This window comes from Onychostoma macrolepis, chromosome 16 (genome assembly GCF_012432095.1).
Source record: "Onychostoma macrolepis isolate SWU-2019 chromosome 16, ASM1243209v1, whole genome shotgun sequence".
Classification (NCBI taxonomy): Eukaryota; Metazoa; Chordata; class Actinopteri; order Cypriniformes; family Cyprinidae; genus Onychostoma; species Onychostoma macrolepis.
The window spans coordinates 15,746,319-15,764,141 of record NC_081170.1 but is presented as its reverse complement, the minus strand read 5'-3'; the positions used below and the strand labels follow the sequence as shown (position 1 = coordinate 15,764,141).

The 17,823-nt window shown below is 36.9% G+C and overlaps 1 protein-coding gene across 1 annotated transcript; it reads right to left on the bottom strand.

Annotated features, from left to right (window-relative positions):
* Nucleotides 1-8: 8 nt before the first annotated feature.
* tex10 (testis expressed 10) lies at nucleotides 9-17,654 on the bottom strand. Its single transcript, XM_058747890.1, has 16 exons — nucleotides 17,416-17,654; nucleotides 16,674-16,885; nucleotides 15,955-16,463; nucleotides 15,656-15,865; nucleotides 14,276-14,522; nucleotides 14,082-14,194; nucleotides 13,379-13,638; nucleotides 13,144-13,282; nucleotides 11,979-12,148; nucleotides 11,179-11,356; nucleotides 6,798-6,886; nucleotides 6,574-6,707; nucleotides 2,339-2,419; nucleotides 2,073-2,242; nucleotides 636-846; nucleotides 9-223 (listed from the first exon to the last, which is right to left on the bottom strand). The coding sequence occupies exons 2-16, from the start codon at nucleotides 16,854-16,856 to the stop codon at nucleotides 113-115; spliced, it is 2,805 nt and encodes a 934-aa protein (XP_058603873.1). The 5' UTR covers nucleotides 16,857-16,885; nucleotides 17,416-17,654; the 3' UTR covers nucleotides 9-112.
* Between the last annotated feature and the right edge of the window lie 169 nt (nucleotides 17,655-17,823).

Sequence of the window (17,823 nt, the reverse complement as noted above, 5' to 3'; positions counted from 1 at the left end):
AATCAACTCATTATCACAAGGTTTATTTTCTTCATTTTCTACAAAATAACTGGACTCAGAAAATGCAAGAACAAAAAAATATTGTAGCAATGAACACTGTAATGGTCAGCGATTAATAGATGTCTCTCATGCCCATGTTGGCCCGGTGACCAGACAGAGTCACGCTGTAGCAGTACAGCAAGTCAGTCAGCCACTGCTCTCGAGTCTCTCCACCATAGAAATGCTGTAAAAACAGAAGCACAGCAGTCAAGACAGTATCGGCAGCTCAGTTTCAAGAGACATTCCCCAAGTTTCACAGACAAGGCTTAAGCCTAGTCCCAGACTAAAATGTAAGTCTGAGCCGTTTCGACTGAAAGAAACTTGCACTAATTGATCTTAAAATAGATCAATGCCTTTGTTTTGTCTTAAGATGGACACCAATAATGTTCTTTTATTTATAAAAAAAATTACTTAAATGTCCTAATTGAACTATGACCTAATCCTGGTTTAGTCTAAGCCCTGTCTGTGAAACCAGGCCATAGTATTATAAAATAAATTTTAAGGTTAGTTAAACATAACGCTAGCTTTATCTGTTAAAGCAAAGCTGAAATGGATAGTCCTAAGCATATTAGTTTCTTGAGGAGCCGTATGTGTACCGTTAAGTCCTGTATGATGTGTTGCAGTAGACTGGCGTTTGCCATCATGTGGTTGCGTAATTGAGTATGCTGAAGAAGTAATGACAAGATCTGTGCCAACACGGGGAGCTCCTCCTCACAAAGGTCACACACACGTAAAGACTGCAAGACCAGTCGCAGCAGCCTCGGTACCGTGCTCAACGCGGCAAAACATGCCTCCCACACAGCATCCCTGAAGGTGAGACAGACAAATGTAAGTGTTGGCAACTACATATTTTGTTTGGACAACTCAAGATCACGGATCACCTATTTCTTTAATCATAAGCCCCAGTTTGTAACTAAAACTATGTGCTATGCTGTGTGAAATATGGTGGCAAAATGTAATTAATTAATATAACTTGTTGATATTAATAAATAATATTATATAATTATTGTTAACTGACTTCTCATATATTACAGAAACAAAAAAATTGACTTTTCACCATTTCTCAATTCTTTGATCACTTTTTCAAAACTCTTCACAAAGTGAGCACACCTGTAGATCATTTTCCATTGCTTTTGCACAAAATACATTCAGTGACTACATATTTCAAATTACGTGAATTCTTTTCATATTCAACAATCAACATACCTCTGTACCAACAGGCTGATCTGCACATATTTACATATTCTTTTAAAAAAACTGTGACACTTAAGTTCAAACATAAAACTCTATAAGACAGCAATTTGCTACATTTCTACAGCAATACCGTATTGGAATATTTCAAATCTAAAAATTTCCAGTTAGAGGTAGCTGAATAACTACGTGTTAGTCTTTCAATTTTATTACTATCTACACAAAAGGGGAAACTTAGTAATAAGTTTGTACTGTAATGTAAACATGGACCATGTAACATATACTGCAGTGAATTCTAAACAGTAGAGACATGATTCTTGTTTTGTAACGAAATTTTACAGAACATTGCATGTTATTGTTTATAGGTCAGTGTTTTCTGGGTGGCAGTGTGTTTGTTGGTTAACAACCTTTGCTAGTGTCATGGAAGAATTACTTCATTTGAATGATGTGTGAAATGTTTTGGTAGTTTTTGTGCATTTTGGATGTGAAATTTACTGCCATGCCAAGCTGAAAGTCAGTAAATCGTGTTAAAAAAGTGATTTGAAAAAGTGGCTTAAGTATTGAGAAATGTTGAAGAAAAAGAAACTAAAAATGTTGCTGTATGAATAGTTTCCTGACACAAACTTTATTTTTTAGGAATTTTAGGTACATCAAAACTTTATTAGAATTCTTTAATTTGCTTTCTTCATGAGAATGCCCTTTTTGGACTTTCCCAAGTCTTGTTTCTAACTTCTCTCTGCTGTATTATCGAGCAGTCTTTCTTTGTGTACGCTCTGTGGTGTATAAATGTTACTCTATGCAAATATTTGTGAGTGTGTAGGTGTGCGTGTTTGTGAGCACACCTCTTGCGGGCGCTCTGCTCCAGTTGTAGCAGCAGACTGAGCATGCTCAAGCAACAGTCAGACAGGAAGTGGAGGAGTGTGTCGCTGGGCAGGAAGTTGACATCCAGCAACCGGGGAACACACCTTAAAATCGCTGCACAAACACAGTCTGGCACCACCACGAGTCCACACTACAAAGAGATGAAGAGAATGTCACCGCAAGCAGTGTCTGGCTCCACTGCCTACTCTATATGCAAAACATTCAGCAGAAAAACACGTTCACTCACCAGATTCTTAATGATGGCATTCTGTATCACATCAAAACACTGTGCGTGAGATCCTAGAGTGTCCAGGCAGTGGCACACCTCCTACAAACAGTGCAGTGCAGAAACGGTTATGAGTTAATGCCGCTATGAGTGCCTCCAAATTCTGCATAAATGTGCAATGTTTCATAAATATAGTACAACCCAGAGGCAGCTCTGATGCTGCTTTGGTTCTGTCTACATGAAATGCTGCATCAATGGAGTGTTTGTGTCACATGAAACAAAAATTGTTATTGAATGAAAAATTTATTTTGTCCACGAGGTATTGATTGGATCATAGAAAGTGGGTGTTGCAAGCTAATTAGGCACGTGTTTGTTTTTTTTACTTTTGAAAATGATGATGATATGCACGGATAAATCATTTATGATAATGACTGCAGCATTCCAGAATAAATAAATAAATAGACCATTTTAATTTCATGGCAACTTTAAACTTTGTCTTTCACATAGTATATATTTTACAATTTATTACTTTTATTTATAATTTGAATATATTTTATTACAATTCTAAGTTTAAAAATATTCTTATATATACACATTATAAAAATATGAAGTCATATTAAATAAATTATAATTTCACATTTGTATTTACAGTGTATATTTTCACATTTTATTCTAAAGAATGTTTTATTAAAATAAAAAGTGAAATATATCTTGATTGTAAACAGAAATTATACATTTCTTTTAAAATTATATGAAAATATAAAATAAATATTCAATTACAAATTTGTAATTAACCATAGAATTATAAATTTATAAGATAGACATTTAAACAAATATATGAGACAGAACATACAGGCATTAAAGATAGAATTATCAAATTATAAACCGTAACTTGTCATTCCTCATGCCTGTGTGTACATCTACAAAATAGTCTGAAATTAATTTCTGCATTGAACCAAACATTTATCAAAATCAAGCCAAGGGTTAGGCAAAAAGACCAAACAGATTTTAGGAACATAAGTCATCTTGAGAGAAGAGTCATTTTACAGACTGAAAGCTGAGAGAGAGATGAGACTTTTTCCTATCTCATTCTACAAAGAAGCTTTGAATTATACATCACAACATCTTAACATCTGACACACACACGGTTTAGGTGAGTCAAAAATAAATCCCTGGTCCCAGACAAAAGAGAAGTCTGCAGAGAACAAAGAATCCTATAGCACCACACACACCCGTATACAGTGACAGGCTCAAAGGGTTGTACCTCGCCACTATGGACGGCCGGGCTGTCGTAATGGAAGTTGACACTGGACAGATTAGCGATGCCCTGCCACTCTCTGAACTGATATTTTATGAGCACAAACAATAAATAAGTGTGTGAGCGTATGTGTGTGTGAGAAAAATCTAATAGTGCTAATAGCATTAGAGCAGATTAGATTAAACAGATGAAGGCGGAGTGGAATGTCATTCAGAGCAGGTTATTATCAGACATTAATCAGGCTAACAGTGTTAAGAACACATTACGCATGCTTTAGATTAGAGACGCCTGATTGGCAATAAAGGAATGGACCCCCAGCAGCCATGCGTTCTTGCTCTCTCTCTCACTCACACACACACACACACACACACACACACAGTCTGGTCAGCTATCCTTGTAGGGACTTTCCATAGGTGTAATGGTTTTTATACTGTACAAACCGTATATTGCCCTACACCTAAACCTACCCCTTACAGGAAACTTTGTGCATTTTTACTTTCTCAAAAAAACTCATTCTGTATGATTTATAAGCTTTTGTACTCATGGGGACCTCAATTTAGGTCCCCACCGTGACACGAGTCCAAATGAGTCTGTGTGTATTCAGGTCCCCACCAAGATATATAAACCTGTACACACACACACACACACACACACACACACACACACACACACACACCCCACTCAAACTTAATTTGATGCTAATTATCAAGCTATATATCTGAAAAACAGTAAGTGACAATTTTCTTTATGAGTGTGATGCAAAATCCCAATAGGATTAGGACACTTTTTAGCACATTTTTATGTTTTAGCACATTAGGATTTCTCAGCAGAGCTGTAAAAAAAGGCGCTAACAATTACTTTAATAAGAATAATAATAAAATTAAATTGTTCTTATTTACTTGTTAACATATTCCAGCTAAGTTAATGTATAATATAAAAAATCTAGAATATAAAAAGAAATTGTAATAGCTACATACATACATAAATATATATGCAATTAACTTGTACTAATATATATATATATATATATATATAGAGAGAGAGAGAGAGAGAGAGAGAGAGAGAGAATATAAATACACACACACAATTTTATATCTCCATTATTTTTAATATTATTTTTCAATATCATTTAATATCTTTTTTCAAGGTTGAAAGTGCAATTAACTTATCAAAAGTTTCATTTAGCCAAAGTGCGAAATGTGTTTTTGTACAGCCAGTTTTTTTTAAATGTAATTTCTAATTAAGCATATGTTAAGTGATTAAGTTGAGAGAAAGTGTTTCTTGCGCATATGAATGTGAGGAGGGAAACAGGCTCTTTTCCTCATTAAGGCCCATTATTCTCCATCAGCTTCACCTGCTGGCATCATCTCCCCCGTCACTCCTCATTACCGTATCAACGGTGATGCCAGCCGTCCCTCTACACCTTTACCGTCTGATTGACTTGGACACAAAAAATGAAAGTCCAGAGAAAATTGCATAGAGGAATTAGCTGTGTGTGTGTAGTAAAGGGAGGGGGGCAGTGAGAGTCAGCCCCTGGCCTGAGGGTGTGGTTTTGTTGGGTTTTAATTTCCGTGTAAAATGTCAGGCAGTGATGGTGTCCGTTGGCTGGCATTAGCATTTGCTTTAGCCAGGAGCGCTCTGATAACCAGCCCTTATTGAAATATGGAGACACCTACACCGGTGCGATGTGATAAACCTTCCCCTGCTCAACGAACTGGCCGTCTCCGGGGGGAAACTAAAACACACTTGTGCGTTGAATAACAACACAAGTGGTCCTGCAGTGAATCAAGTGAACACCTGCTTCTTGGTAGAAGTTAAAAATTGCACACGATTGGCATGAAAAACGACGGGTGTGATTAAGGTGAACAGTATGACTGATATATATATATCTGATATATATAACCACTGATGCCACATGGACTGTTTTAATGATGTCCTTACTACCTTAATGAGAATTTTCATTTTTAGGTTAACTATCCCTTTAATGTTCGTCTCGTTTTCACATTTAATTCAAAACAGTCCACAAGTCTCAAGAGTTTTTCTCCTGTAATGCTGTAATTGTAACACATTAATTTAGTGTTTTAATTATAAAAATAAACACTAATATTAATTCAATTTACCATGCCATCTGCCTAAAGATTTTCTTGGCTTGAAGTTACAAGTTTTTGCAAGAGAATAGAATAAATGCAATGGTTTTGGGAAATATGTTCAAAATTGAATTAATTTTGCAAATTAAATTAAATTTTGACAGCCTCTTACAAGAAAAAAAAAAAGCACTGTAAGTACTCTGCAAAATAAAACAAAAGCACTTTTTAATGATTTTTCAATGATGATGTTTTTTTCGATGATTTTGGTCCATATTTACTAACAGCTTGCACCAGCGCAAACTGTCTTTTGACATTAAAATAGTACTATCAGGATTTACTAAAGACCCGCAGTGAGGAATTAGCGCTGAAAAGTCATGGACAGTTATTTTTGCATCTGGCCTTATTGAATATGGATTTGTAGGAGCTTCCCTTTCAGAAGCAAAATTTATGGGAGGAGAGTATTAAAATGAATCACGCAACGTGATTTACTAACATTTGCGCTCATCAAATTACTGGTATTTGCACCTTTATTTAACGCCCAAAAAAAGCATGTCTTAAAACTATTTTGCGTACATCCTCCACACCTGATGAGCATCGGCTCTGCTTATGTGTGACTACGTAATTTGCACTGCGCCTGGTATATTATATATGTAATGCAAATGCATCTAACCAACAGCAGACAGATGAGCGGACTGACACTAGAGCAACTAAATGATTGACACAAGCCAGACTAACTGACAGAGCAGATGAGAGAGGCCAGAGATGCTCACAGGGGACAGAGCGGATGACAACAGGATTAGAAACATACGCCAGAGATTGACAGCAGAACAACTGACATAACACAAGTTGTTGGAGCGACTGAAGGTGGAGAAAGAGACTGGCAGATAAAAGAGAGAGAGAGAGAAAATCACCTCCACTACATCCCAATGGTGAAGGAACTGCTCCAGGGTGGTAGCGAATACGCTGAGGGGCGAGAGTGTGGAGGAGGGCAACAGGCCATCTTCATCGGTGTCCTGCAGGGCCCGCAGCATCTCAGAAGAGAAACCTGAAGCACAGGATCATGGGAATACTGTTTTATCAATATCGAGTATGCTGTCAGTTCTCATATCATTGAATGTGATGTGTGTGTGCGCACCTGTTAGTGTAGTGAAAAAGAAACTGAGGTAATCTACATCTTTCACCGGCACATCCTGTGAACTGCTCAACCAGCCACTCAGAGGAGACCTGCGGGGAAGCACACATGCATTACTGTGCAGTGGTCCGACACTGATCCGCTCTCCCGTTACACATCTCACACTGTACTTGAGTGTGTGTGTGTGGTGAGAATGTCAGTCTAAAAATACTGGCCATCTGAGCTCCTTCATTTCCTTTGAAATCAACCTCCCGCCACAAACATGCTCACCTTCAGCGAATGAGAACACTCACAGTATTAAGGAAACGCTGAGGTCATCCTTACAATATGACAGACAACACTTAACTTAAGATTTTAAGACATTCCATGAACCCCCAGAGGTTATTTTTTTGCATAATAACTCCACCTTTAACTCCTTAAAACTCCACCCATTGAATCAAACTACACTTCAACCCAGTAGTACATGCTTTCCATAAATAAAAAGTTAAATAAATACATACATCTTTTTTGAAAGGATGATTTTAGGGGGTTGTTTTAGACAAAACAGATTTTAAATATCCCATATTTATCTAGAATATTAATATTGGAATATAAAAAAAACTTTTATTCTGATGGATGCATTAAATCGACCAAAAGTGACAGTAAAAGTGTTGACATTGTTACAAAAGGTTTGTATTTTAAATAAAAGCTGTTCTTTTGAACTTTTTATTCGTTAAACAAAAACAACTACTATCATTAATAAGTAGTAGTATTTCTTGGGCAGCAAATTATCATTTTAGAATGATTTCTGAAGGATCAAGTCTGGATTAATGTCTGTTGAAAATTAAGTTTTGACATCACAGGAATAAATTACATTATATTCAAATAAAAAACAATTACTGTACTTTACTATATTTTTGATCATATAAATGCAGTCTTGGTGATAAGAGATGTATATTAAAAACACTTAAATCTTTGAACGGTAGTGTACATTTAAATGCATTAAAAAATATATATAAAACTACATAAATATATTTATATATATTTATATAAACAAAGTTGAAGTACATAATTTAGCAGCACTGAACAGAACTAGCAAGTGGGGGCAGGAAAAGGTACATTTTTCTACTCTACAAGGAAGCCAAACTATTAATTGTTTCTTCGCATCAAGCGGAGATATAAAAAAAAATATTTTAACATCAAAATAATTACACATAGCACCTTTAAACTATGAAATGTTGCCAAATGAAATACCAGCAGCTTTTTTTAGACATTTTCTCAGCTGGTTCGTAACAGTTAAAGGCTCCATGTGTTGCTGTGCTTCTATATGTGTGTTCAAGGCTTCAATGGGAACTTGATGCCAAGATATTGTCAGAAGTGACCATTTTATACTCACTCATTTCTGAGAAAGAAATCAGAGAGAACCAGTGTGTGTGTGTCTCTCTGTGTGTGCCTGTGTTAAAGCTATTCAAGGACAATCCACACAGTCTTATGATTCTCCCTTATAGATGTGGATCAGTCTCGAGGCCAATAAAGTGAATGAATATCTGATCTTTTACTTGTTTTGATTTCATTTCTTTTATGATTGTGGAATGAGCATGTGCTGGACTTCCTTAATACATACTGATTGGCTCATTTCCCATCAACCCATTAGTAAAAAGAAGCCAGACACACACACACACACACACACATACGGAAAGATGCACCAAGAAAAAAATTCTACTGTTCATTGTGTCTTTCTGTGTGCCAACCACACTCACATTCTATCGCTATACTATTAACCATTCTTGTCTAAGTTTAGCAACACTTTCTGAACCCGATGGCCACCATTCCAAACTCTTTAAGAGTTAGTTGTTTCACTGATGTGATCAAAGATAAATTCTGGTGAAGGACAGAATGTTCGGTTCATGTTGTTCTGAGGATTGGCTCTCTTAACGGCATGTCACGCAGTTCTGCCATGAACAGAAGCGGCCTTAAGTGATGCTTCACTTGTCGTGCAGGAATCCTGTCACGGGGCCAAATTTTTTTTCAAAAGTGCAGTCGGTGTGAATTCACTTGCCGTAGCATTTGTTTTGGAATTTTGGTGCGACTCTGAGCAGGGAACTTAATAATTTTTCCATGTCTCATCAAAAGAGTAATACTGCCCTCTGTAGGTGTTCGAACACATTTAGCCAAGTCTTGTTCTTATGAACAAACAGAGAGACCAGAGGAAAGGCAGTGTATCCAAGATACACTCACACACGTCACTTGGGGACTCAAAGTCACACACTCAGTGAGTTCTCAAACATTGCTCCCATTAGGATTTGAGGGGAAACCACAAATAAAAGAGTGGCTTTAGGCTAGTGACCATAAGAAAAGCAATGGGGACACAGCATGTCACAAAGACACACACGCAGGCACACACCCTAAGGCCCTCAGCATGCAGAGGAACTCACAGAAGAGTATTCTGTCAATCATCCATGAACAAGTAACAGAATGTTGATTACTCATCCTGCAACAACTCAACTAGTATAATAAAATATTCAAACTTGGATGCTTATCATACTAATCCTCGTGAGACTTTGACCATTTGTTTTTCTAAATATGAACATATAAAATGACAAAAATTTGCTTTTTATAATTATAAATTCAGAGCTTTTATATTGACATGAATTTTGTATGTCATTTGTATGTGTTATTTTAGTATTATTTATATTCTATTATAGTATTTATTGATATTTTGTATTAGCTTTAATTTTTAGATTTTCATTTTAATTTTAGTTTAAAAGTGAAAAAAAGTGAAAGTGACGTGACATGTGGCCAAGTATGGTTACCCATACTCGGAATTTTTGCTTTGCATTTAACCCATCCAAAGTACACACACACAGCAGTGAACACACACACACCGTGAACACACAACCGGAACAATGGGCAGATTAATGCACATATTTTTCCATTTTAGCAAGTATTATGTGAAGTAGTGCCTGACTATATTAGTCCCCTAATTTGCAAGCTTAACTTTTAGTTATTTTGTTATGTACTTTTGTCATTCAAATTAGTTATTTTATTTATTTTTTATTTCAAATTGTGTTTTAGCATTTTAACTAATTTAATTTCAGTCACTGGCTAAGGCAGCATTTCTCATTTTTAAAGTTGAGGTTTTTTATCTAATATTTTATTCCATCATTATTTCAATGAACAAAACATTTTTTGAATAGTTTTAGTTAACAATAACAACGGTGATGAGACAACAGTTTATTAAAACATATCACACTGCATAAAATTCAAGCTACTGATGTTTGCCTACAAAACCACTGGCTCTGCACCCCTTTACTGAAATTCACTATTTCAGACTTATGTGCCCTCCAGAAGCTTGCATTCTGCCATCCCAAAGAGGCACAAAATCACTTTCATGGACTTTTACCTTAACTGTGGAATGACCTTCCCCACTCAATCCGAGCAAGTCCTTAGCAGCTGAAGCTGAAACTTGACGTAATGTTTATGAAGAAAACAATATATTTGTAATTCATATCTGTTTCTATTAACTTTTTTCTCTTTTTGGTGCATATTTTGCCTTTATTTCGTTTAAATCAATTACTTATTTATATATTAAATTATTCAACAACAACACTTCTCAAAATGCCCATCCCTTCTCCTCTCCTGTAGACACTCACTATAAACAAAAATTCTGAAAACCTTCTTGTCCAAAACTGTGAAAAATACTAAGTGTTGTGTATGCTCAAGTCAGCAATAACTCTTCAACTTACTGCGGTATGACCTCGGCTTCACTGCGCAGTGACTCGTGGGCTCTGTTCCACCACATTACGGCCAATCACGGTTAATGACTAGTGGTCACGGCGAATCAGAGTTAAGTGGGAGAATTGGCCATCCTCTGATCGTGCCGCACAGCGCTTGGCTGTCTCTGATTGGTTAAATTGTTTGATTCTATTATCAGTGAAAACTCTGAGACTGCTGTCTCCTCTCGGCAGTTGTAGAAAACAGAGTCACATTTTAAACATATCAGTCAGATGCAGACAGATACTCCCCCTCCAGGGTCTCGGTCAAACATACACCAATGCACGTATTTTTACATTTTAGAAAGTATTATGTGAAGTAGGGCCTGACTATATATATATATATATATATATATATATATATATATATTAGTCCCCTTATTTTCAAGTTATCTTTTAGGTTAGGATGTTGCCTTTAAAGACTGCTGCCCTAAGCTTACTAGGTTAAAAAAAAAAAAAAAAAAAAAGTTAATGTGTTGTAACAATACCACACACGGTTCTTTTTTCCCTGACTTTTTACACCCAGGCCCTGAACCCCATGGGAAACTAGATCTCTGATGCCCCAGAGCGGAACACTGGAAGCAGACTTTAGGACTGCATTAGTGCACGGTGATGTGTCATAACCTTCATACCTCAGGTGTATGGTGCGTATTAGCATGGTGGCCAGGCTAGCCGACACTCTCCCAGTGTTGCAGACCTGACTGAGACATGCCAGAAGCTCTGCGGGAAACGCTGGCAGGAAATGGAGAATCTGAACCAGCCTCTTCTGGGACTCCACAGGCAACACCACCACACAGCCCTCCTGTGGATCTACAACGTGAGACATACATATAATATATAATCACACAGATGAACACAAACAGAGAAATGTTAATATAATAGCTCTGCTCAACTTGGACATTTTTTAAATCTTCAAATGCTAACCACTTTTTCCATTAAATATAATAATAAATAGAAAACTACTGCTATTTTAAAAATGTAGAATTTTTCCCTTAGAAATTCCTCTTTTTTGAGATTATTCGTTCTAATTGTGAAACTTGAGAAAGGAAAGAGCTCCCCCTAGTGACAGATTCACGTATCTGCTAAAACTCAACAGTGAAAGAATGAATGTCTGTGAGAAAGAGAGGGAGGGGAAAAAAGCAAGAGAGAAAGAGGTTTGTCCTGTCAGTGATCACAGATAGACAGACATTATTAGCTGCTGACGCACGCTGCTGATGTCATGAGTGCTAACTCATACAAAGGGAGCGCTGTGCTCCCGAAACACAAAACTACAGAGAGCTTATATCACACTCAGAACCGGAGACGCCACCACTCTAATGCTCACCCTTGACTACCGCCCGATCCCTTACACAAGCCTCTCTTATGCACACACACACACGTTATAGTAGTGAGACAGTATTTTAAACAGCTGCTTGAGAGGATATATTCTTACCATAAATACAGCAGGCATTTTTCTGAAGACTCTGCAAAAGGTCTTTATTGCCCCTTGCGGCAGCTGGATGGATCGTCTCCAGCAGTTGTGCTGAGAGCTGAGGATTCCTGCTGCCCAGCTGAACCAACTGCACCGGCAGTGACGCCAGCCAACGTGCCAGAATCCTGCTCCTGAAAGAGAGGGAGACTTCAGACTCCTCGTATTGTCACAAGGTGCATTTCTAGACTCAAATAATAAAAAGAATCTGGGGGAGTCTTCAGTTCACTTAAATACAATTCATTTCACAACAAACCTAGACACATGGAAAAAATGGAAAAATTCTAAGACAACTAAAAATACACACTAAAAGAGTATATAAACTAGGGCTGTCAGTCGATTAAAATTTTCAGTCTAACTAATTACATGATGTGTCAATTAATTAATCACAAATTACATTTGGCGAAATGTGCAAATACCCCCAAAATATTATTTAAGGCTACTTTTGTGTTAAATGAGAAAGTATTGAGTAAACTTTACGAATTGTAGCTTTAGAAAGAAATATTTTATTTGATTCAACATAACATTTATTGCACATAAACGTTAGGCTACAACGGCCTAACATAAACTATGAAACATAAAAGAAGATAATTTGAGAAACATCTGGGAAACACTGGGGCGGGGCCAGTGTGTGAACTTCGTTAAAATATTTTAATCGTTAGTTATTTTTAACTAATTAAGTTAACACGTTAAACTGACAGCCATAATATAAACATTTATATTGTAAAACAAAAACATTAAAAACAGTAATATTGTAAAAAATTACAATTAAATTGAATTTAAAATACCTGTTTTCTATTTTATGGTAATACATTTTGAAATGTAACTTATTCCTATGATGGTTGATGGTTTTAAGCTGCCATTACTCCAGTCTTTAGTGTCACATGATCTTTCAGACATATGATTTAGTGCTCAAGAGACATTTCTTGTTTTTATTCTGGTCACTTTTCATCAATTTAATGTATCCTTGCTGAATAAAATGATTAATTTCTTGTAAAAAATCATATATTGACCTCAATCTGAATGGTAGTGCGTGTATATAAATAACATAACTAGAAAGGTCAGAAAACACTGATGCTGGAAAAAATGAGACTGTTCAGGGCCAGACAAATGGTTGGTGGGCACCTACCGGGCAATATGAGGATGGTTCTGATGCTCTTGAATGTAGAGCTGACTGAAAAAGCGCAGCAGCAAAGTGCGGACGTTCACAGCCAGGTTCCTCTGCTGGTACTGCACAAACACAGCCTGCAGGAGATCGTCTGTCACCACTGAAAACACACACACATATGCACTTTTTAAATTTAGCAGACCTTTATTAAAAAACAAAACAAAAAATTGTCTGGCATAAAGAAAACAGGCCTCACCGCGGCTGCGCTGGGTGACAATCATCCTCCACACCACCTCCAGTAAGGCTGCCAGGTGCTTTGAGCTCAGCTTGCCCCCATTGGACAAAGTATCCCTAATAAATATCCGGATTGGTCCGAGCCAGTCAGCATCTTCGGCTTCTACGTGATCCTGGCCTCTAAGACTGAGTGTCACCATAACTTGGCACAATGTCACGTTTAGGGCCAGTGGTTCCACATTGCCACCAGCAACTGTTCCAGCTGCTACCTGCTGCCTAATCCTAAAGACAAAAATAGAGAGATAATTACCCCTTACTTATAGATCAGTAGTTCTCAGTCGCTTTTGCATTAGAAAGCTTCCAAGGGGGCTGTAGGATTAAAATGATTTCAATAAATATTAGTAGTAATAGTAGTAACTAACATATAATGTATATAATTTTTATTGTGTTATTATTTTACACTTTTTGTTCAGCTGATATAAAAGGGATAGGGGGATAGAGGGGGTATTTGTTTGTTTCGTTTATAAAATGTGACATGCCTTAAATAAAATACAAAAACTGAATTTAAAACTCTAAAAACACATCAATTTAAATGTAAATTAATATTCAAGAACATACAGTTCTTGAAACTTATAGAATCACAAAAATGAAATGTGGTTTATTAATTTACATATACCAAAACACTCTCGGTTTCCTTTGATAAAACATTTGGACTTTTTGCTCACTTCTTTCCATCAGCTTTTTTCTTGTGTCTTGCCACCTCCAGCAGGCCATAGGGGAAGTTTTTCATGAAGTGGTGTTTGAAATCTGTCAGGTATGAATTCCGGAACCAGGCATCCTGCACGGTACAGCAGAAACAGGGTTTATGTGATATTTATGTGTGGCTTATGTGGCTATATAACATTTTAAATGTATGTACCAGTATGTCCTGTTGGTCTCTCTGCGGGGTAAGTCTTCTCAGTAACTGCAGTATGGTGAGGATCTGGAACATAAGAGCCATGGCCTCTGCTGAGAGCAGGTGGCCGCTGTTTGTCTGCACCTGATCTCCACCTGCCGCCTCCACCCAGATCTCCAGCAGCAGAGGCACCAAGGTTCCTGCAAAGCCCTGCACCGTCTCAGCCGAGCAGAGTTCCTTATTCATTCCAGCCCCTGCCTTAGAGTCTGGCCTGCACAAAACCAACATAACAAGAGCTGTTAAATTAGCTCCTCTAGTTCAAACAGCAGAGAATGGAGCAAACGAAAAAGGATATATCTTGAATGCAATGTACGTCACTTTGGATAAAAGTGTCTGCCAAATGCAGAATGTTCTCTAAATGTTATTTGCTAAATTAGTGCAGACGTGACAAATCACTGTCGCAAATAAACATTTGCAACAATTATTTAAAATTTAATAGATATTTTGTATGACCAAATATGTGGTTTCATCAGTTAGCTGAGGTCATAAATTCTTTCTTTGAAGAAGTTTTTCTGTTATATGATTTTAAATTAACTGAACCATTTATTTATCACACTGTTCACCAACATTAACCCATTTAATACAAAAAAATTATGAGATTGAATTGTTGAATCTACTGCCTGCTCTAGTTTCATTTCACTAGTCACATGAGACTGTTGCCAAATTATCCATTTAATAAGTTACCAGATGCTGGTATTGTACTGAAGACACATTTTTGGTATTCTAATCAGCCCTGTTCTATACAAAAACATATAGCTAGCTATAGAAATTTATACTTAACTATATAAACCAGAGCTACCCAAACTTTTTACTACACAAAGCCAAAATCAAACTTGATTGAGAGTGATGGGCCAAAAAAAAGTCGCATTACATCAAAACTTTAACTATAAGGAATTTTACTAAAGAGAAAGTGGTTAATCCTGATTCCTTTCATTTTTAAATTTAAATATAATATTAAAAATTACTTTTCAATATGCCATTTTACTGTACAACAAACCTTACATTACAGTGAATATGCATAAACAATACTGACTTTGTAAAACAATTTTCTTAAACATAATGCTTGCCTCTGTGCCACTCCCTAAATATCATCATTATTGTCTGTTGACTAAGAATAAAGAATAGCATCTCAAAGTGCATTTAAATTAAATGCAAAAATAAAACAATTTAATCACTAAAACTAAAAGATAAATTAGAAATTGATTTTTTTTTTTTTGTGGGTTGTGGCACCTCTGATATAAACAAATAACTTTCATGCAATATTCAGTCTGTCTATATGAAGGACATATTGATAATGGAAAGAGAAATGAGTCTGCACTCATTTGCTGCAACAATTAAACATACCTCAGCCGATAAGTGGAGTGTGGGGTGGGAACGGCTCCAGAATTTTCAAACACTTGGATCCTGCCCTTGCCAAAGACATGCTCCTCCCAATTCACATCTACAGGTCTCACCGAGCCTTTCTCTCCAGCCCACATTCCAAGGCCAATCATGCTGGTCACACCTTCCTCCAGAGGTCTTTCCTCAACAACTGCCTGCAGAAAACTCCCCAACCTGAACGAATACCCAAATTATTAATAAATAATAAGATGGCAAACTACACAGAAAGAATGGGGAGATTGCTTTTTTTTGGAATGCAATACCTGAGCAGTACAGTGAGTCTCCATTGCTGTGCTGTTATAGAGCGACTAGTGCTGATAGTCAGAGCAAAGCCCCCTTTCCCGGATTTATCCTGCCCCGTTCCAGCTTTTCGCTTTTGGGAAATGAGCTCTAGAAAATTTGTCAGAAGAACCGTATGCCTCTGAGAAAGAAGTCCAGGATAGTGCTCCAGCAGCACATCCAGGACCCGGAGAGAATCTTCCTGGATTGCTTCTGAGATGTGAGTCATGGCACAAGTGAGGTGGGCACTGAGCAGGGGGAAGAAGGGAGCCACGCGTTCAGCGGAGATGCATTGAGCGATGAAACGCAGCAGACGCACTGCAGCTGCTCGCACAGAGCCATCTTTGTCGGTGAAGAGTGCCGCCACCTCAGAAAGCACCGCTGATGCATGCAGCTCAATCAGAGTAGGCTGAGCTGACAGCAACTCCCGCAAACCCACCAGAGCTCCCTGCTTTATGTTACTGTTGATGTGGTGTAGCTTGGACAACAGATCCTGAGAGAGTGGAAAAAATTGTTGTGCAACTGTTAATGCAGATGTGTCAAAATAAAGGTGCATCTTAAGAATATTATGTTGCACTGATACATCACACTGTTATTCATTTGATTGATGCATTGATCCATATTGATGCATTTTTACACCCCTATAATAAACCATGAAAAGACAGGGGTCAGTGGAAAGTGTGACATTGTGTGTTTTATGTACCTTAATGTCAAGATGTCTGTGCGTTGTCGGCCCTGAATCCGCATGCTTTAGCTGCTCTGGTAAATGGATAGCTTTTGATCTGAAGCTGACATCTGTTGCATTGTCTGCTTTTGGCTTCTTTTTGCCAACCTTTAGCTGAATTTTCTGGAAATCGCCTTGCCTTTTTTGCTTTTTCGATTTCATTCTTCAATTGTTAAAGAAAAAAAAAAGAACTGGAAGAAAAACAAAGCAAAAAGGATTTCACATTTCATATTATTAAAATGTACATTTTTAGAATAAATAATAAACATCATCATTATCTTCATAATTCTTTAGTAAGGCTATTCACAAAAACAAAATCGATATAATAAATAGAAGAAGGGAAATGTGAAATTACACCAAACAAAATATGCAATGTTTGATCGTGACAGTTTTCTCCAGCTTTTTACATATCGATTGTACGTTTAACTAGAACTTCACAAGAACAACATTTCAAATGCATATCGATTTAAAATCAGTTCATTTAATGATATACAGCAGCAGATCTGTTTTATGTAAGCATGTAGGCTATATATATATATATATATATACACGCTGTAAACACATTTGCACGTTTGATTTGATGTTTATATCAGTGTGCATAAGCTTGGCTGTACGCAGCCATAATTATCAGCGATTAACCACATTGCACAAAATCGTTTACTCAGCTTAAATACAAATACCACAATAAAACTAAGACTTGAGATAAGTTTATTTCACTGACCACAGATAATCACTCGTGCTGCTGTTGAGCCATTAGGGGTCCATCAACCTGTGTTGAGAAAGTAGCACGGCTAAACAGATGCCTGATTAAATTTAACACAGCAGCATTTTTATTACAATATTTGCTAAATAAATACATATATCGAAGCACTTATGATATATTTTATTTAAATGTAAATATCTATATAGATACTGCAAATTACAGTCACAAATCAAGATTGTACGGCAGTCTTTGTCGGGAGTCGAATAAAGTTCGCTTCAGAATAAAGGTTTTGGTTGTGGTTCCGGTCCAGTTCTCTTTACTTAAGTGTCCCAGCAGTTTTAATAAACTTATATAATAGTAGATGCTATCAACAACAATAATGATTGAATATCATTTACTGTATGATTAAATTACTAAAATAAACGA